Raw genomic sequence first — 21,518 nt, forward strand, 5'->3', positions numbered from 1 at the left:
TCACTCATTCAACTGGTATTGACTGAGTGCTTACTAGGTACCAGGTCAAGAGATACAGCCCTTCTCACTAAGGGATACTGATACATGCAAATTAGACTCTTGACTAATTTTCAGGATACAGGGTAGAGAATGGAAATAGCCTTGGCTTTGGAGTTAGAAAAAACTGAGTCAAACCCTATCCACTAGTCATAAGGTGACTTGGGCAAATAATTTATAACCTTTTAGTTTCATTGCAGAAATCATAGGGTCATCTTTGATTCTCTCTTTCAACCTCATCCTTCCATATAGTTCATTAACAAATTAGTCTTTAAACATTTCTTGAATACATCCTATTCTCTCCGTCCCTGCATCCGCAGTCACTAAGCCTGGCTCTCATGATTGCTAATGGATTCTGTAAACCAAATTGGCTTTCCATCTCCCTTTTATTCTTTTTAAATCGATCATGCATCGTGTAACCACAGCAGTCTTTCCAAAACTTTTACCTCACCATACACTTCTCTGCTCAAAATTCTTTAGTCACTTCTCATTGCCCAGAAGATGCAAATCTACACTTCTTAACAAAGCATTTAAGACTTTTTTTGATGTTTATTTATTTTTTGAGAGAGAGAGAGCAGGGGAGGGGCAGAGAGAGAGAGAGAGAGAGAGAGAGAGAGAGAATCCCAAGCAGGCTCCCCGTTCAGCTCAGAGCCTGACGTGGGGCTCAATCCCACAACTGCAAGATCATGACCTGAGCTGAAATCAAGTCAGACATTTAACTGAATCACCCAGGAGCCCCAAGGCATTTAAGACTTTTAATGAGGTAAATTCTGCTCACATTTTTAACCTCACATGCCAATATTTTTCCATATAGACCCTACGTTTCTCTAACCACCAGCCTGTTGTGTGCTCTGTGCTTTTGCATATGCTATTTTTTTTTTAACACCAAAGCCTGAAATATTACCCCCATCCCCACTCTACCAATCCCATCTGGAAAACTTAAAAATTGAAAACTTAAAAATTTTAGTCTTCCTTTAAGATTTTGCTCAAACACCATCTCTTTTGTGGAGAATTCCTTGAGGATCTCAGTACAGGTAATTTTTACGTCATCAGTATGTGTACAGCATGTTTTATATATCTATATTAGTACAATGCATTCAAATGTCTTATTTGTGTATATACCGATTGCCTCAACAAGATTAAACACCTGAGAGCAAAGACAAGGCTTTTCATCTTTGAATCCTCAGCTCTCACGTAATGTCTGCCATGGAGAGTCTGTGTAATAAATATTTATTGTAATAATGAAGTCAGGTTTGGGGATCAGTGGAAAGAACCAAGAAATGCTTTTAGGAGAAGATAGTATGTGAGGTTGGCCTTGAAAAACTTCTAAATATTTCCTTAATTTAAAAAAAGTAATTTTGAGGGGCGCCTGGGTGGCTCAGTCGGTTGGGCGTCCGACTTCGGCTCAGGTCATGATCTTGCAGTCCGTGAGTTCGAGCCCCGCATCGGGCTCTGGGCTGACAGCTCAGAGCCTGGAGCCTGTTTCGGATTCTGTGTCTCCCTCTCTCTCTGACCCTCCCCTGCTCCTGCTCTGTCTCTCTCTGTCTCAAAAAGAAATCAATGTTAAAAAAAATTAAAAATAAAATAAAAAATAAAAAAAGTAATTTTGAGATGTTCAGTGTTTTAACACACATAAGGTATATATCTTCATGATTCTCCCTTTGCTTTGCCAGCAAAGCTTTCTTCTCTTTTCTTTTCTTTGGGTGTCTTTTCTTTCTTTCTTTCTTTCTTTCTTTCTTTCTTTCTTTCTTTCTTTCTTTCTTTCTGTTCTCTTTCTTTCTTTCTTTCTGTCTTTCTGTCTTTCTTTCTGTCTTTCTTTCTTTCAATTCAAGGCCTAACTGCAGTTGCTCTGAGCATGTATGTGGTATCAGAAGTACTGGACTTTTTAGCTGGATCATAGATGGCTCTACACCATACCTTCTAGCAAATAGAAATGCTGATGTTCACTATGTATATTTAACTTCTCCTGAACATACTTGGAAATATATAAGTATACCTTTGATCCATAATGGAAAACACATGAGATCCCAAGGCACGTCACTGCTATTCCACCTACTTCATCCGGGCAGATCACCCAAGTCTGATTGTGAAAGCAATATCCGGGGGATCTTTTCATTGCAAATCCTGTCTGTTTCAAGGTGGTGGTGGTGGTGAAGCTTTTAGGAGTTCTAGCAGATTTCTTACATGAATTATTAAATGGAATTAACAGTAGCTTCTGGAATCTTCCACTCTTAACTATTGCATGTTTCCACATATGTAGTTCTGCTTAAGTAGTCACACAGAAGAAAAAAAACATCGATACCAATAAACAAATTATGAATTACAGAAATCCAGAACACAGAAAGAAAACGAAGTCTAGACTGTTGCAGTCTGCTTTAAGTACAACTATTCCCTTCATTCCAAACCTTCATATTTACCAACACAAATCTTTATTTTGGCAGCACGTCATGGTTTAGGAGCCACAGAGATCGTCTTTGGAGGCCTCAGTGCGTTTTTCTTTTCTCCTTCTCCTCTTCTTCTTCTTCCAATGTTTGTTTATTTTTGAGAGAGAGACAGAGAGAGAGAGAGAGAGAGAGAGAGAGAGAGAACATGACCAGGAGAAGGGCAGAGATAGAAAGGGAGACAGGGAATCCCCAGCAGGCCCCATGCTGTTAGCGCAGAGCCTGATAGCCTGATGCGGGGCTTGATTTCACAAGGGTGAAATCATGACCTGCGCTAAAATCAAGAATAGGACACTTGAAGACTGAGCCACCCAGGTGCCCATCAATGTGTTTTTCAGGAGAACTGTCTGTAGATCTTCAACTTGGGAAATCCCTGGATAGTAAGAAAGGTATTGTCTAAATTTGAGGATCTCATGAGGTGTCTAGAGGAAGCATCTTTAGGTGGAATAGAGTAGTATCTGGCGTGTAGCTACAGACATATTAAGAACATGTAGATTATAATTCACGTAATTATACGTGAATCAGGAATTCAGATTTGCAAAGGAGGGCTGGCTTGCTTTTATCTCTTATTCCTACCAAAAGCTAAAGGGTGGCTCCCAACCTTTGGGTGTCTGCACTTAGGGAGTTTTCATCTGGGTTCCCAGCCTATAGATGGGCGCCAAGCCAGACATTCTAAAGGAAGACAACTTCATTTTAGCGGCAAACCCTCAGACCCACGCATCTTCCCATGACTCTGCCTTTCTCCGATTCTGAGCTAGTGTAGGCAGAGCACGAGGTGCCGAGGACAGGCTCCGAAGGGGCGGTGGGGACCATCCTTTTCGAACAGCGTTTGTAGCTGCCAAGAGTAGCCAACAAGCACCAGATTTATGTGCACTTTGAAAGAAGCACCTTCACCATTGGCTTTTTGAGCGGCGCTGTCGCTAGGGAGCGGCGGGCAGGGCGAGCACAGCCTGGGGAGAAGCCCGGGCTGTTTGTTCCTGCAACGGGGAAAGGGGACGCACACAGTCGGGCGCGCGGACACACACGCACGCACACGCACGCTTGCCGCGAGTTCGAGCCCCGCAGCCCCCCACCGCCCGAGGGCGCTCCCGGCGCCGCGCCAGACGGAGAAGCATTCGCTTCCTGGCTCCTGCTGCTGCTGCTGCTGCCGCCCAGAGGAGAGAGGAACCTGGAACCTCTGCCTCGAATTTCCCCCGGCGCCGCGCGCTGCGGAGAGCGGCGGGGGTGGGCGCCAGGAGGAGAACGCGATGAATGAGTTCTCCCCTCGCCTCGGAGTTGACTGAGTTGGCGGCGCCGCGCCCGAGCTTCCGGCTCTCGGCGCCCCACGCGCTCGCGGCTCCCGGGGCTGCAGCCCACGCCCGCGGCCGGGGCTGTGCCCGCCACGCCGGGGGAGCCGAGGCTCTGGAGCTCCTGTCCCGGCTCCAGTCCGGGGGAAAAAGGAAGGTTGTCCCCTGGCCCAGGCGCACGGCCGCGCGCTCTCCCGCACTCTCCGCGGCCCCTTCTGTCTCTCCATGGCGTCTCATCAACAATCCCGGATCCAGGCTTACCTGGAGAAGAACAAGATCGGTCCCCTGTTTGAGGTAAGGCGCTGTGGAGGAGGGCGGTCCCGTTTGTATCTGGGGGAAGGGGTTCAGAACACCCGGAGGGAAGGAGGGACCGCGAACAAATGCGCGGGAGGGGTGGCCGTGCGGCCCCAGTTCGCTGGCATTCGCTCTGCCCGGGCCAGGGGGTCCGGGAACGCGGCCGGGCGGGCACCTTGCCGGTTACCTGGGCGCGGACAGGTGAGCTGGAGAGGGCCCAGCGTCAGTCTGGCAGGGGAAGTTTGAGCGGTCTGACTGTCCTGCATCTTTCAGCCTTATGCACAGGACCCGGACAGGCTGAGACCCACAGATGCACACACTTAGACTGTCTTACACGCTCACACTTTCTTCCTGGAATTTACACCGTATTGCATGTTGGATTTTTTTTTGTTTTAATGTTGGCAGTAGTAGAACCCAGAAAGGTGGAAGAGGCGCTTAGCAATGGGGGAGACTATGGTTAACTGGGAGAAAACTGAACTGGTAAGGAGTAGGCTTCGGTAGATGAAGGCGCCTTGAGTGAAATTGTCAAACTGAGACGCTGACATTGATCTCTGGATGAAGGGAGAGTCCTGTGCATTGCAGACCCTACATGTGTTAGGGTGAGAAAGGGGCGGAGAAAGATTCAGGAAAAGCATACACGTATTTATGAGAGGAGACGTGTAGCTCTGAGCTGCTTTCTCTCGCCATCAAAGAACCGATGACAGAAATACAGGAGGAGAAAGGAAGAGCGGGAGGACAAGAGAAAAAGAACCAGAGACTGAACCGGGCACTGGCAAAGCGTCCCGGCGGTAGCCAGCGCGCTGGGCAGATGCTAGTCCCGCGGGAAGGAATGCCCAGGGTCCGTTCCCAGCCCGGTCCCACCAGCCATCTGGGCACGGGTGGGAGACGATCGGACGGACGTGGGAGGCTCGAGATCCTCCCTCCCCCACCAAAAGCAGCTGTGGTCACTATTGGCAGTTTACGTGTCCGCGGCGTGGGAGTAAGGCTGTAACGCGGCAGGGGGAAAAGATAGAGAATGGGGTTGTTCCCTAGTACCGAGGAGAAGAGAATAACTGCAGAGAGGGGTGGGGGAAGCGAAATAATGCCCTAGCACAAAAAGGGAGAGGTGGACAGGGATGTGATCAGATAGGTCTTTTCTCTGGGGAGGATAGGTTTCAGATAACCAAGATTTGCAAGATCTCAAGTTTTTCTGCCCAACTTTATGTTAACGTTGTAGTGTCTTGGGAGCTATGGCTACTGTTTCAACTGAAACTCGTTGTATAGAGTCATGAAGTCCTATAATGCATGCTTGATTCTTGTTTCTGCCCAAGTGTTATTGCTGGTGCAACTAGGTTGTTTTATTTTATTCTAATGATTAGAGACCATGCCTAGTTCGACATCTATCTATATAAAAAGCTGAAGCATAATAACACTTTGTGACACAGTGTATTAATTGTGTTAAAAGAAACATGAAATACTTTCACAGTGTTTCTACGCCCCTAGAACATAAAGTATAATTTACCAGGGAGATTAAGTGAGTTGTTTGTTTTAATAGATTTGTTAATTTATCTTAAAATTGCTGAGACTCTCTCCAAATGATAATGATAGAGTTTGGAATATATGTAAACTTTCTACATAATTAGGAAATAAATCCAACTTGATTTTTATCAAGTGCTTATTTAAAAAAAACTAGCCCTCTAGATAGTTCTGCATTAATGAATTTTAAGTGAAGACGAAATTGTCTCATAAAATCTTAAGACTTCCTCACCAAAAAAAAAAAAAAAAAAAAAAAGACAAAATTATATGCTATGTATTTTATTGATTTTTTTTTGGGTGACATATTACCCACATCCCTATTAGCTTGGATTGCAGTGGTGAGTAATTTTTAAGGGCTGATATGTACTTTAAACAATTGAAGGGAGAAAACAGCTAAGTTTCTGCTTCTAAAAGCAGGTTTGTATGCAACATTTTGATCATAACAAAGCTTAGTTTTGAATAGAATTATATATACTTCACAAAATTGGAAAATCTCACTAGCCTGTAGCGTCTGTCTCATGCTAGAGAGAATATAAAATGTATAGTGTTCATCTGGCATTCTCAAAGCCCCCAGGGCTTTGGTCAGTGCTTCTCATGAGAACTGCTTCAGGAGATCAAGGAGGAGCCCAGGAACCTGGACTTAGTAAGAAGTGGCACAAATGATTGTTACATATTTAATTTCTGGACCACATTGTAAGAAACGGTGTCATAAGTTAAACTCTTGTGACTCTTAAGTTTTAATATCTGTGCTATGTTGTGATGTTTTTGTGCCCTGGAGTTGGTGGACATAGGCTTACTTTAGTTTTGAAAATATACAAGACCTGAAAATGTGTTCCCTTTACAGATTTTCTAAGTTAAGAATGTTTTAAGAAAACTTACTGGAGTAAAGCACTTTAAAGAGAGCATGGGAATATTGTTTAAAAAAAAAAAGCAAAGATAACATATACTGGTTGAGAATATTTGTATCTTGTTATTTTTTTAACTATACAGCTTAATTACCTAATTTAGTTAGTTTATTTCTTAACTTAGTTTATTTGCTTATTTCTAAATTTTATCATTTGAGAAGTTTATAAAGCTATATACAGTATGGTATTGTGAAACTATGTTAGATGAAAATTAATCTTGTTTCCATGTGATTGAAGGGTATAAATTTATATTGTCTTTAAATATGATTTAACATGCTTAGAGGCATTACAAAACCATGTCTAGAAATCATTGCATTAGAGCTGGGTAATGATATTTTAATTAAATAATATAAAGAGGTAAAGTGAATACGGTAATAATGACATATCCCACAAACCCTTGAAACTTTTAATACTTTTAGTATTCTCATTGGCTTATTCAGGTTAGGCTAGTATCCTGATAGCCTAGGCATCAATCTACGAGGAATGCTTGACATCGCTTCAATAAATTAGAACTAGAATCCTATTAATAAAGATTTCCACATGTAACTCCTTACTTAACTGGCAAGATATGAAATGGTTTGGCTTTCACCAAAGTATGGTATTTTGTAGCACACATAGGCAAGATTCATGGCGCAAACACAAGACTTACCTCAGCCAACCGCTTAATAGTTGAAGAGCTTGACAGTTAAAACTTTTGAAATTGAATAATCAACTGGCATATATCTGCTTTTTGGGATCAAGTGATCTACTTTGTCTATGTTGTAAGTAGTTAAACTTCATTCCCAAGAAATTGTGTATGTGGAACATCACAGTAAATATTTTCAACAGAGAGAAGTTTATACTTTTCAGTTTCTCCCATTTCCATGAAATAAACAGAATAATTATTTGAATATTATTGGTTGGAAGGGTGCTCAGGGCAGTCATATATCTTGGTTTAGGACTGATTATGCTTACAAGAGAGTGAAATCCTAAACTATTAAAACTCAGGATAATGGGGTCCCCGTTAAATCTTCATAGAATATTTAAATCTCTGTGTATTGAAGATGTGGCAAACCAAATTCACTACATTTTTTTCAAATGTGGTCTGACCCACTCCAAGTAGAATGGAACCACTTTATCACCTTCTCTGTTTAGTTCAAAGTACCTCTACTCACATGGGCTAAATTTGTGTTAACTGACTTGACACATATGTTATGAAGTGGACTCATATCAAATGTGTGGTCAACCATCAGCTTGCATCATTCATACAGTTACTACTGCGCAACTTGTTTTTTTCTGATACCCCTGCCCTACATATTCCAGCCATGTCTGCAACCTTGAGCTCAAGTTGGCCTGGAGATTATCAGGCAGTGGCCTGGTAGGATCAGGAGATTTGTTATATATAAGGTAGAAGACTGTTGAGAGAATAAGTAAATATGTTGAAAATAATGCAGTCCAGTTTTCTTGCTGATAGAGACGGGATTCACAAATACAAAAAGGAGAAAATGTAGAATGCACCCTGCAGTGTTGGATTGAAATTGGAGGTACTGGTGTATCTCATAACTTCAAGAATAGAAATAGATATAAATGTAATAGAAGTAAATATGGATTTGTATGTAGTAACATATACATAAGTATATATGCCTACATTTATTTCCTTACTCTGTCTACTGTGATGGCCTGAAAAATAGCAACATTTCAGTAGCAATGAGCACACCAAGTGACAGATTTTGAGTTCTAAATACCATTCTCCATCAAGTGGAACCAGATATCCTTGGAGAAATGGTTGATCCTAGGCTTGAGTCTGGGAAAGCACAAGATAAACCTGGACCATCTTATGCCAGGGAATAAGGAAGTGGTCAAAGAATTATAGGAACATGTCAAAAGCTTGAAGAGACTCCTGTTAACTAAATCTGGGGCAATTTGAGATTCAAAGTATGATAGTAACAGATTATCATACTATAAAATAGGAGTATTTTATTCCACTACAATATATTGGGATACATGAATGTATCTAATTTATGGGGAGTAGATAAAACTTTACTTTATAGTAGAATGCCAATTAATAAGAGTAGAAGTGGTGATGGAATTAGAGAATTACTACTTGGCAACCACTGAGCAATAATTGACGCAATAAACATTAATTGTTGCTAAAAACTAATGGGTGAAAGTTGGAGGAGGAATGAGATGTTTACCTAATGTCTAGTATCTTTCCACAAAGTAGTTGTTAATTACAAAGGGAAAAGTAACTTTATAGTGAAGAAACCAGGCAGACTGAACTTTACTCAAGTGATGGGACAAATCAATATTGTGTGCTCCTGATAGTATGCAGCTAAAACAACTTTAATTCTTTAATATTTATGCCAATTACACATGACCTGAACTGAATAATGAGAAAATATCTGATAATTTTGATAGGGAAACTCTGATTTTCTGATGTGTTCAATAATGTGTAAAGTCATAACTGTCAAGGAAAGTCTCAAACTGATGGGACAATACAACTAAGTGCAAAATATGGTCCTAGAACTGATATGTTCACTAGGAAGGACATTATTAGGACAGTTTTGCAAACCTTGAATGGGGTCTCTAGGTAAAGTATATATGGAGTTATTTCTGCTCTTCATATACTTTTTCTGTAAGTTTAAAGTTATTTTAAAATTAAAAAATATTAAAAATAAAAAAGACCATCTAGGAAATAAGTATTTACAAGTAGTTCACCCATTGGATATTTTTTTAAACATTAAATTACGTGAACTTAGTTAAGAATTGTATCTGTGACTTAACAGATACAATTGAAATCAGTAAGTATTAAGCTATAGTTCTGAGTAAAGCTATACTTACAGTCATGGTCAACTAAGCATATGCATTTTCCTCTTCTCCCTCCAAACTTTTATTGAAATATCAACAAAAATGTTAAAAAATAAATTCATAAGAGTGCTGGAACACAAGGAAAGGTGCTGAGGCAGAGAGACTGTTTCTCCCATATGAACAGAATTTCTTTATTATGAATGGTGGTATATCCTTTGCACCTATCTATGGTCAAGTGACATAGAGTCAATTATAAGTAGTGGAAATGTTATTTGGAATTCTCTGGAAGGTGCCTTAAAATAGTTGGATTCAGTTTGGACATGTTCCTCATATGCCTTCCTCCCTTATTGTTGTCTACAATGCCTCTTTGTTCATTCTTCCTTTGTACCCTTCTTTATTCTCTCCACTTCCCCAGGCAACTACTTGTTTCCTTTCTGTTACCGTAGAATAGTTTTCCTTTTCTAGGGTTTTGTATAAATGGAATCCTATGCTATGCATGCTTTTTTTCTGTATATCTTCTTTCACTCAATATAACTATTTTACAATTCATCCATCTTGTGTCATGTGTCAGTAATTTATTTCTTTTAGTTTCTGAATAGTATTCTATATGGATGTATGCATTTGTTTCTCTTGGGTAAATACCTGGAGTAAATTGGCTGGATCATATGGTAGGTGTATGTTTAACTTTTTAAGACATTAGCCACTAGTTTTGAAAAGTGTATGTACAATTTTACATTCCAACCAACACTGTATGAGGATTCCAATTGTTCCACGTTCTTGCCAAAACTTGGTGTTGTTTTGTAATAATAGCCTTTGGTCTTTGTAATAATAGCCATTCTAATAGGTTTGTGTGATATCTCATTTAGTTTTAATTTATATTTACATTATGGCCCCACTCTTACCCCTATATTCTGAGACCAGTGTCAGTGGAGATCATGTGGGAAGCATGGCTTCTCTCACCCCTGGCAATAATGAGGCATTCCTTTCCCTCCCCACCTGGGTCATGTCAGGGGAGGCCTAGAAAAAGAGTCAGGACTTTAAACATTGCTGAGTGGTAATGAGGCCACTCCTGCCATGAAATCCATGCCAAGATACATTATAGTTAAACTTCTGGGAAAAGAAAAGTCAAGATATATCTTGAAAGGAGCGAGAGAAATGAAATACCATACCTATACAGGGAAAACAATTTGAATAGCAGCAGATTCTCATCAAACCTATGAATGTCAGAAAGAAGTGGCACAATATTTTTCAAATGCTGAAAGAAAGAACCTAGAGTTTTATACTCAGAGAAAATATCCTTTAGAAATGAAGGGGAAACCAAGAGAATTTGTTACCAACGGGTCTACTCTAAAAGTTTGGCTAAAGGAAGTTCTCTAAACAGAGAGGAATTGATAAAAGAAAAGAAAAACTTTAGAACATTAGGAAAGAAGAAAGAACATAGAAATAGAAAAAAATATGACTAAATATAATACATTTTCCTTCTCCTCTTGAGTTTCCTAAATTATGTTTGATGGTTGAAGCAAAAATTATGGCAGGGTCGGATGTGGTTCTAAATGTATGTAGAGAAAATATTTAAGACAGTTGTATTATAAGCAGGAAAGAGTAAAGGGGAGCAAAGGAGGTAAGGTTTCTATAGTTCACTTAAACTGGTAAAACAACAACACCTATTGATAAGTTGTGCATTTTTAATGTCATACCTAGAGCAACCACTAAAAAAGCTATACAAAAAGATGCTCTCAAAAACTCTGGTAGTTTAAAATGGAGTTCTCGGGGCGCCAGGCTGGCTTAGTCAGTTGAGTGTCTATCTGACTCTTGATTTTGGCTGAGGTCATGATCTTATAGTTCATGAGTTTGAGCCCCACATCGGACTCCACACTCTCTCAAAATAAATAAATAAACTTAAAAAACAAATAAAATGGAGTTCTAAAAAATGTTCATATAACTCACAGGAGTAGGAAAAAGAAAAACAAAGCAAAGAACAAATAGAAAAAAAAATAACATGGCAGACTTTAGTCATAATATGTCAATAATTAAATTAAATGCAAATGGTCTAAATATACCAGTTAAAAGACAGAGATTGTCAGAGTGGATTAAAAAAATATGACCCAACCAGTAGGCAGTGTCTAAGAAACTCACTTCAAATACAAATAAACAAGTAGGCTAGAAGTAAAGAATAGAAAAAAAATATGACTCAAACATCCAAAGAAAGGAGGAGTGGATCTTTTAATGTCAGATAAAGTAGACTTCAGAGGATAGAAAATTACCAGAGACAGGAACTGCCATTATGCAGTAACATAAGGGTAAACCTACTGAGAAAAATAGCAGTCAACAGCAGAGCTGCAAAGTGTTTGAAGCAGAAACTGACAGACTTAAGCAGAGAAATAGAGAAATCTACAACTATAGTTAGGAAATTCAAAACCCTTCTCTTGACAATTGGAAGAAAAACTATACAGAAAATCAGGAATGCTATAGAGGAACAAATGCACATCAAAGGATATAGTCGACATTTGTAGACCACTCAATGCAACAACTGCAGAATACATATTTTTTTTCAAGTGACATGGAATGTATACAAAGGCAGACCATTCCCTGAGCCACAGAACAAACCTCAGCTGAAATCATACAACAGATTTTCTCCATTACAATGGAATAAAACTAGAAACCGGTAACAGAAAGAAAACAGGAAAATTTCTAAAACGCTGTGAAAATACACAGAATACTTCTAAATAATCTACTGGTCAAAGAAGAAATCTCAGGGAAATAAAAATCCATCAAACAATGGAAAGGAAGATATATCACAATTTGTGGAACACAGCTCAAGCAGTGCTGAGAGAGAATTTTATAGGGTAACATGCATACATTAAAAAAGTGGACTGATGTGATTGGTTAGAATAGGGCCCATGCTTTTTATGTCATTCCTCTGTGCCCTTCCAGTCATAGAGGACAATCTGTCCAGCTAGAGAGAGGGCTCTTCTACAGTGAAGGATGTGTGAGTATCAGTAATCCGCTGACAATGGGTGTTTGTCATGTTTTGTATCCAAAGTAGATCTTCAGTTCTTAAAGGTGGGAAACAAATATCTTGCCTCATTCTTTATTGTGCATTCACTATAGTGTCTAGTGGAGCACAGACAATAAAGCACAGACAATAAAGCACAGACAATAAAGCAGTTGATATCTGTTGAATTAAACAATACACAAACAAGACTTGTGTATTTTTTTCCGCCTATGGAAAAAAATACATTTAAGTCACAACCAGCTAGCAAATAGCGTCTTAATATTTATTCCTTTAAGACCTAGAGCAAAATATTCCCCATCACATTAATTAGCCTTTATGTACAGTGAATAACTTTTAATTATGTACTTAACTATCTAATTCACTTTCAGCTATATTTTTTCCTTTTTAATATCTGCTTTCACGAGAGGGCCTGATAAATTAATCCACACCACTGTATAAGGCTTAATGTATACCCCGCCCCCCAGCACATTTGCATTTCAAGGGAGGAAGTTGCATGACACAGTTATATGGGATGAAGCAGGTGATCTTTGGAAATCACACGAGCTTAGCAACCATTTATTCTCTGCTTGACCCTGGGCACTTGATGATCTCTGTGAACATTAATGTCCTCATCTGCAAGACAATACCTAAGAGGGATTTTATGAGGACTATATGAGATGAAACGAAGTCTAAAGAACCCAATCCAGTGCCTGGCACTTGGTGGACACCCAGTATTTTGACTGCCATCTCATTAGATGCTACTATTTCTCTTTTCAATTAATAGTAATAACTCAGTGACAGACCCTGTGGAGAGATGCTTTTGAAGGATGGCCTTCTAGTATCCTGAAATTAGAACTAATTCAAAGTGTGGAAAAAACAACAAAGTAAACATCTGCTTTTTAAGGTTGTAGCTCTGATATCTCTGAAAAAGCACTGTGGCACAGTTAGAAAGGAGAGTAGGCCAGTGTGTGTGTGTGTGTGTGTGTGTGTGTGTGTGTGTGTTTGTGTGTGTGTGTGTATGTTCTTTGTTCAGCGGTGGGAGAAAGGGAGGTCTTGCTTGTTGCTGTATCACAAAAGTATACTTTACTTTGGCTAAATTTGGAGACATTATACATAATTAGAAAACAATCCAGAATGTATCTTATTGTCTCAGAGAGGCAACCTGGATCACTCTCAACTAAAATAGCACACACAGATCCAATGTCCCTGTCACTCTCTGTAGCATGATTTTTTTATATCCCTTATTGTATTTGATACTGTTTTATTGGATTTATTCCTTTGATTTCAGTTTATATTCTGTTTATTCCACTAGAGTATAAATTTCTTATAGGAAGATATTTTGGTAGTCTTTTTAACTGTATCTTCCTGCCTAGAAAATGTCTGGTACGTAAATGGTGTTCTACTAAATAGTTGTCAAGTACATTTATGAATGAAAAAAATCATTATGAATGAAAAATCAGGATCAACCTATCAAATTTGAAAAGTGTGGTTTGGGTATGAATAATCATTTGCCACTAGGAGTCTGGGAATATCTCAGCAGTTTATGAGAGATTTCACTTTCTTTAAAATTCATTATGACTTTGTTATCTTTTCAACAGCTATTAAGTTCTCTGGCACATGATGTTTGGAACGTCATTTACATTCATTTGGTACATATTTATTGGGTGCTGTATTATGTATTAAGAAATATAAATTGAAATAAAATATTTCCTGTCCTCAAAAACTCCTGCATATTTAGAAAAGATTGATAATACTTGGGGCACTCTCAAATATTATATTCTGGTAAATTTTACAGAAGCCTACCTTGGTTTTCTGTTTATATGTTTGGTACGTTTTCATACACAGCAATACATTCCATTAATAGACTAATAGAAGTAAGAAATTAATATTTGAAGTTCAGATTTAGAGATTGGTTTCCAATAAATTTGCCATAGAATCAAGTATGTAAATTGAACAAGGTAAAGGGTAGATTTGTTAGTTTCTGTTGTTTTTGCTCCTGGGAGTTCTTAGCACCAGTAAGACATCTAAACATGAATTATTAAAAATACCTAAATGATCTGATTGTTGAGTAATGTTCTACATGAAACACACTGACAGTTTTCAGTTGTAAGTTGTTCCTTTAACATAAAAGAGAGAACTTTCTTTTTGAAGTATAGCCTGGAGTGTAAAGGGGTATATAACTCCTGCTCTTTCTTTGCTTTTTGAACATATTGATCTGAAATCAAAAAGTGACAAGCTATATTGAATTGACAGTACATTTGATTTGTCTGCACATTGAAATAATATATCTATTTGTGTGAAGTGAACTATATTGTATTAAGATTTATTGTAGCTGTGTATTTCTGAGATATTATTTTTATTTTAATGCTATTTTACTCCTAGGATTCTCTCCAGAGGATCTGGTATTGTTTTGTTGATTTCATTTTTTCTTGTTATGTTTTTTATTTACGATATATAATAATTATTTTAGCATTATATAAAATGGTGATTAAAACCAGCTACAGTTTATTATGCACAGAATATTATTCTATTCTGACTAAAAATATTTATTGAAACATTTCTTATTATCTTTCCTCTTAGTGATATAACAATGATATGAAAAACACTCTTAAAATATACAGATGACAAATACTCTGCTATGTGGAGCCTTAAAGTCTTAGTTTTCCAGAATTTTAAAAATCTAACCCTTTCTTTATATTCAGGTAAGACATTGAGGTCTGTGTACAATTAGCAACACGTCACTGCCATAGTCTATGGATGGATAGGGAATCCAAGACAGAGGGCAGTGTCACTACTTTATCAATAGTTCAATCTTGAGAAATCATAGTGAAGAATTCATGCAGGTCATGTACATCAAGTTCTTAAGTTATTAACAAGTATATTTTTGGATAAAGTTAGTTGAAGAGTGACTTGGGTGCCCATTCAGCTTTACGGTGACCCACTAAAGAATTACTTTCACTGAGCTGTGCAGTGAGTGATCTAAGAAGCCTTTATTGAGAGTCATTATAAGAATCAGACCATGAAAATATGGTTTTGTCATCTATTAAAGGATGTTGTGGAGGGGCATATTCATTGCATTAGACAGCATCCTCTTATGAGAACTACTGTTCTCTTTTATAATGTCAAAAATAGGTTATGAACCTCACACCTTCAGAATGGCTAAAATAAAAAACACAAGAAACAACAAGTGTTGTCAAGGATGCCAAGAAAAAGGAACCCTCGTGCACTGTCGGTGGGAATGCAGACTAGCTCAGCCATGTGGAAAACAGTATGGAGGTTCCTCAAAAAATTAAAAATAGAATTACCATATGATCCAATAGTTCCATGACTGGGTATTTACCCAAAGAATATGAAAATACTAATTTGAAAGGATATAGATACCATTATGTTTGTTGCAGAATTCTTTACAGTAGTCAAATTAAGGAATCTGCCCAAGATGAATGGATTAAAAAAGGTGGTATATATGTATATATAATGGAATATTACTTAGCCATAAAAAGAATGAAAGCTCGCCATTCGGAACAACATGGATGAATCTAGAGAGTATTATACTAAGTGAAATAAGTCAGTCAGAGAAAGACAAATTCCAGATGATGTCATTCATATGCGGAATTTAGGAAGCAAGGCAAACAAGCAAAAAAGAGACAAACCAAAAGGTAGACTCAACTGTTGAGAACAAACAAATGGTTACCAGAGGGGAGATGGGTGAGGGTATAGGTGAAATAGGTGAAGAGGGTTAAGAGTACACTTATCATGATAAGCACTGAGTAACATATACAATTGTTGAATCACTATATCATACACCTGAAACTAATGTAACACTGGATGTTAACTATACTGGAATTAAATAAAAGATAAAATAAAAAATAAAGAAAAACAGTCGTATATTAATATTTTGAATTGTGTAATTCATAGCATTCCTTTCCTTTTTTTCTTTGTATAGGCTTCTGGAAAACTCGTGGTAGCCAGAATGTAGGTCATTATCATGAACATTTTTTTTTATTGAAATATAATTAACATACAGAGTTATAGTAGTTTCAGGTATGCAATATGATTCAACAATTCTATGCATGTCTCAGTGCTCATGAAGATAAGTGTACTCTTAATATCTTTTATCTCTTTCACTCCTGCCCCTATCCACTTCCTCTCTGGCAACTACTAGTCTGTCCTCTGTATTTAAGAATCTGGTTTTTTGTTTGTCTCTTTTTACTTTATTTATTTGTTTTGTTTCTAAAATTCCACACATGAGTGAAGTCATATGGTATTTGTCTTTCTCTGACTGAGTTATTTTGCTTAGCCTTACAACCTTTAGATCCATTTATATTGTTGCAAATGGCAAGATTTTTTTTAATGGCTGAGCAATGTTCCATTGTATATATACCACATCTTCCTTATCCATTCATCTATGGAGAGATACTTGGGTTGCTTCCATAATCGTGGCTATTGTAAATAATGCTGCGGTAAATATTGGGGTGCATATATCTTTTTGGATTAGTGTTTTTGGTTTCTTTGGGTAAATACCCAGTAGTGGAATTACTGGGTCATAGGTAATTCTATTTGTAATTTTTTGAGAAACCTCCATAGTGTTTTCCACAGTGGCCGCACCAGTTTGTATTCCCACCAGTAGCACATGAAGATTCCTTTCTCGTGAGCATTTATATCTCCCTTCTTTTCCCCACATTGTCTTCACTTGTTTTACTTTATGTTTCCCTCTACTTTTTATTTATGCTATTTGATCATAGTTTATACTTCTTTGGAAAATACTTTAACTTCCTTCTGAAATAAGGATGAATATAAATATGTTATATAAATCATAGAATGACCTAATCTTGGTCCAAATAATTTGGGCATATCATAGGATGTATTGAATCATCTGTTTCCTGTCGTTACGTGTTATAGCTGGCTTGCTTTCTAGAAATATTTATTTGGCTCATTCTGGATGTTTAGTGAGAATATGTTTGCAGGATTAGCCTCCCAGGGTTAGCCTTTTGAGTAGCAGAGATGAAGCTGCCTTAAAAGGCAAGCTTTGAGACTCAGGCCTTTTACACAATGTTTTCTCTGCTTAAAGGTTTTCCTTCACATGCCTCACATGGCCAGCTCCTCCTACTGTCCAGATCTCAGGTTTAAACATACTGTCAGAGAGGCCCTCACAGACCACTCAATCTCAGCAGCTTCCCATCAGCCCCTATCACACCACGTTGTTTTATTTCCACACAGCACTCATCAGGTGTGGCCTTTTCTCATTTATTTATTTAGAGATTGGCTCCCTCTCTTAAATTAAGCTCCACAAGGAAAGGGACTTTGCCAACCTTGTTCTCTGACATGTCTTCACAATGCACAGTAAGCCCATTTCCTGCAATCAGGTATTCATTCTCATTCTTCTTACCAAATATTCCTTAAAAAGGTTAAATAAGCTTTGCTCTAGATAGGATATTATATGGAACCATTGAAAATGTAGAAAATATGAATTCAAGATTGCATGTGTATGTAACTATGTAACATATGCAAAAAGATAAGAATGGATAACAATGGTCTATAGCTTTTACATGAAGTGCTCAGTGGAGGGGCTGTTTTTGCTCCCACAACCATTCTGATTTTCCAAGCTCTCTGTATTACTGTGCTATTGCTTTTAGTATTAAGTCATTTGTTTTAGATCATTTCATCTCCTTGAGGCCCCTACTAACTCCCATATGTGTACTATATTTGCATATTAGTACTGGATTTCTTGTAAACTAAAACCCTAATGGGGCCTATTGGCAGAGGTTGAAGGAAAACCCCTCATTCAGGAGACAAATAAAAAATGATGGTTATGACAAGCTAGAAGCAGGTGTCATGCAAATGAGCACCAGGTGATTAGAAATGGTGCCAGGTGGGCAAGTGGAAAGGCATAAGTCAACATTTTCAAATATAACCTGACTATCATGTTTTACCCACCCCTTTCTTTTTTTTAAACCCTTTTTAAAGAGTTGAAAAACATTGAGAAGTGTGGACACACAACACACATGTGCGTGTGCGCGCATACACACACACACACACACACACACACACACTGTTTCTCTACTCATTGTGGTCATACTTCTTAAACAAGAGTATGTATTCATTATGACAAATGCTAATAACTGTGGATGATATTCAAGGTTCATGTACATTTTAAAGATAATCAAACTTTAGAGAATTTTCATGCTTGTACTTTGTCACTTTTAGCTCTGTGTCCATCCATCCAGGAGGATGAATTCACAGTCCAGGGTCACTAAAGATGCAAGAGTTTTGGAACATTGAATTACGACATGAATTCCAAACTGGGGTGGCATTCAGGGTCCTCCAAAATCTACTTAACCATACTTCTCATTTTCCCCACACACTGCCTTCAGTGTGAGCAAGGTACTTTGTCCAATTATCCCAGTACATATAATATCAAGTCTTTGCTTGATATTCTTTCTACATGGAATATTTTCTCTGTTTGCTATAATGTCTTAGATGGGGTTCCTTGGGAGACAGACTCTGAGGTGGAGATTTGCATGCAGAGGGTTAACTGTGGCGTGCTTAAGCCCGTAAGGGATGTGAAGGGAGTGAAGGAAGTGGGTTTGAGTGGAGGAACAAAGTGAACTAGAAGTAGTTATAATAGATAATAGAACTCTCAGACGATCACAGGGAGAGCCCTGCAAGTGCAGAGGTCCTTAAAGGCTGTTCCTTTGCACTTTAGTGATTAGAAGCAAGCTTCCTCCAAAGAATGTGACCTTGGATGAGGCAGCTGCCTTCCTGGAGGGATGAATCTGGACAAGACCTTAGGTGAGAGCCTCTAACAGCCAACACTCCTGGCAGCTGGCAGAACGAGCTTTTGTTTCTGAAGAAAGGATCTGGGCACATACCCCAGAATCTACATTTTCCTGTTTGAGTATCAACCACTCATTAAGGGATAGTTCATGTTTTGTTTCTTTAATTAAATATTTTTGACTTCTCTAGCTACCCTAGATTTTCTGTTTCTATGAACTATTGCACTTAGGGGCTGTGCCACTCACTTTTGTGGTTAACCACAATGTTACTTAACTACTTTCTTCGTTATGGTTTGCTTTTCTAACTACTGTTGGCTTATTTTTTTTTTCTTAATGTTCCTCCTAAGTATCTAATTTGTAGTATATGCATCATAAGAATTTAATTAAATACTTGTTGAATGAGTAAATGCATAAAAACAGCATGGCTTGCAGAAACACAAGATAATCTTTGCTTTATCACAAAATAGGCTAAACCTTTCCACTACTTCTAAGCTTCATAAATGAAAAATATGCAGAAGATTAAAAGATGATCCACAAAGTAAAAGGAATTAATATCTCTGTAGTCTATTACAGGAGTCAGTGGATCCCCTTTTGTGTGTGTGTGTGTGTGAGCCCCACATCGGGCTGTGTGCTGACAGTGTGGAGCCTGCTTAGGATTCTCTCTCCCTCTCTCCCTCCCTCTCTGTCAAAATAAATAAACTTAAAAAATATTGTGATTTGTGGAAAGTAAAAACGTAATTATGTGACTCCATTCAATCTGTGCGAGCCTAAGAAAGATGCAGCTAAAATAAATGGCATCCTTTTTTGTGTGTTTAATTGATTGCCTTCTCTCTCACATGGGGTATACATCTGGGATTCTTAGATGGATGTTTTTTTTCCTGATGGCTCATTTTGACCAAATAATCAAGGTTTTTCATAAAAATCGGATAGTTTGTAGAAATTAAGTCTGATTTTGAAGTTTTTTTTTTTTTGTTAATACCAAGATCTTATTAAGTATGCAGCAGAGTTTTCATCTGTGAAAAATTAAGATAGAAAAATCGGTCATTTTAATCTTCTCTGGACCGGTTAAGATGCACTAGAGTCTATACGTATTAGTTTACTTTCTACTGTTATTTTAATCTACTTAAAATGTGATTTTTGGAGGGTCATCTAGCTCAATGAAGTCCTATTCCCAAAAGGTTTCAAATGCCACCTTACTCTATGAAAATGAGGAGGTTTTACCCCAGATTATTCTGAGATTGGACCAGAAAGTAGATTTAATTATGATGAAAGGAAATTTATCATTTTGATTTTAAATGTGTGTTGAGAACCATGATAAATCATCCTAGTTTATTTTTACTTAGCCCTAAATTATTTTGAATTTTTCCATGCGAAGAGCCATATTGTTTGTGAAAAGCACAGTGTTGTTTCTTTCTTTCCAGCTATTATAACTTTTATTTCCTTTTTTTAAAAATCATATGATGATATGATGGCTATTATTAGTGAAAAGTAGTAAAAATGACAGTTTTGTGTCTTTTCAGTGTCAATAGCCTTTATGTCTTTTTTTTTTTTTAACTTTTTTTATTTTATTTTTGAGACAGAGAGAGACAGAGCATGAACGGGGGAGGGTCAGAGAGAGGGAGACACAGAATCTGAAACAGGCTCCAGGCTCTGAGCTGTCAGCACAGAGCCCGACGCGGGGCTCGAACTCACGAACCGCGAGATCATGACCTGAGCTGAAGTCGGACGCTTAACCGACCGAGCCACCCAGGCGCCCCTAGCCTTTATGTCTTTTTTGGGGAGAGGAGGGACTTTACTCTTTTGGCTAAGAATTCTAATACAATGTTGAAAAGAAATGGTAATACTTTGTACTTTTTTGGGTGGGTTCTGATTTTAAGAGGAATGATCATTGCAACATTAGTAGAGTTTAAATAAATGGATAACTTATAAAGTTAAAAAAATTCCCTTCTCTTAATAGTTTGCTAGAACTTTTAAAATTAAAACCTGAGTTCACTTGGAGTGCCTGACTGGCTCACTTGGAAGAACATGTGACTCTTGATTTCAGGGTTGTGAGTTCAAGCCCCACACTGGGCACAGAGATTACTTTAAAAACATTGACTTCACTTAATATTCAAAGGTCTTATTCGTATATTGATATTATCATATGAATTTTCTCCTTTATTCTGTTAATTGGAAGAAGTACATTATTGGATTTTTAAAATGTTAAACCAGTTTTGAATTTCTGGGAAAAATGGATTCTGATCAGTTGCTGGGTTTGGATTGCTAGTATGTTATTTAAGACTTTCCTCTTCAAAAAACCTCTCTGACCTCAGCCACAGAAATTTCTTACTTGACACATCTCCAAAGGCAAGGGAATTAAAAGCAAAAATGAACTATTGGGACCTCATGAAGATAAAAAGCTTCTGCACTGCAGAAGAAACAATCAACAAAACTAAAAGGCAACCTACAGAATGGGAAAATATATTTGCAAATGACATATCGGATAA

At 38.0% G+C, this 21,518-nt stretch overlaps 1 protein-coding gene across 1 annotated transcript in view; it reads left to right on the top strand.

Moving 5' to 3' along the window:
• The first annotated feature begins 3,728 nt into the window (after positions 1-3,728).
• Positions 3,729-21,518, top strand: part of CF2H8orf34 (chromosome F2 C8orf34 homolog) — a 400,043-nt gene continuing 382,253 nt past the window's right edge. Inside the window, 3 exon segments of the mRNA XM_042973375.1 lie at positions 3,729-3,863; positions 3,865-3,981; positions 3,983-4,057. Coding sequence (XP_042829309.1) covers positions 3,729-3,863; positions 3,865-3,981; positions 3,983-4,057 — 327 coding nt within the window.

The sequence above is a fragment of the Panthera tigris genome, chromosome F2, assembly GCF_018350195.1.
Source record: "Panthera tigris isolate Pti1 chromosome F2, P.tigris_Pti1_mat1.1, whole genome shotgun sequence".
Lineage (NCBI taxonomy): Eukaryota > Metazoa > Chordata > Mammalia > Carnivora > Felidae > Panthera > Panthera tigris.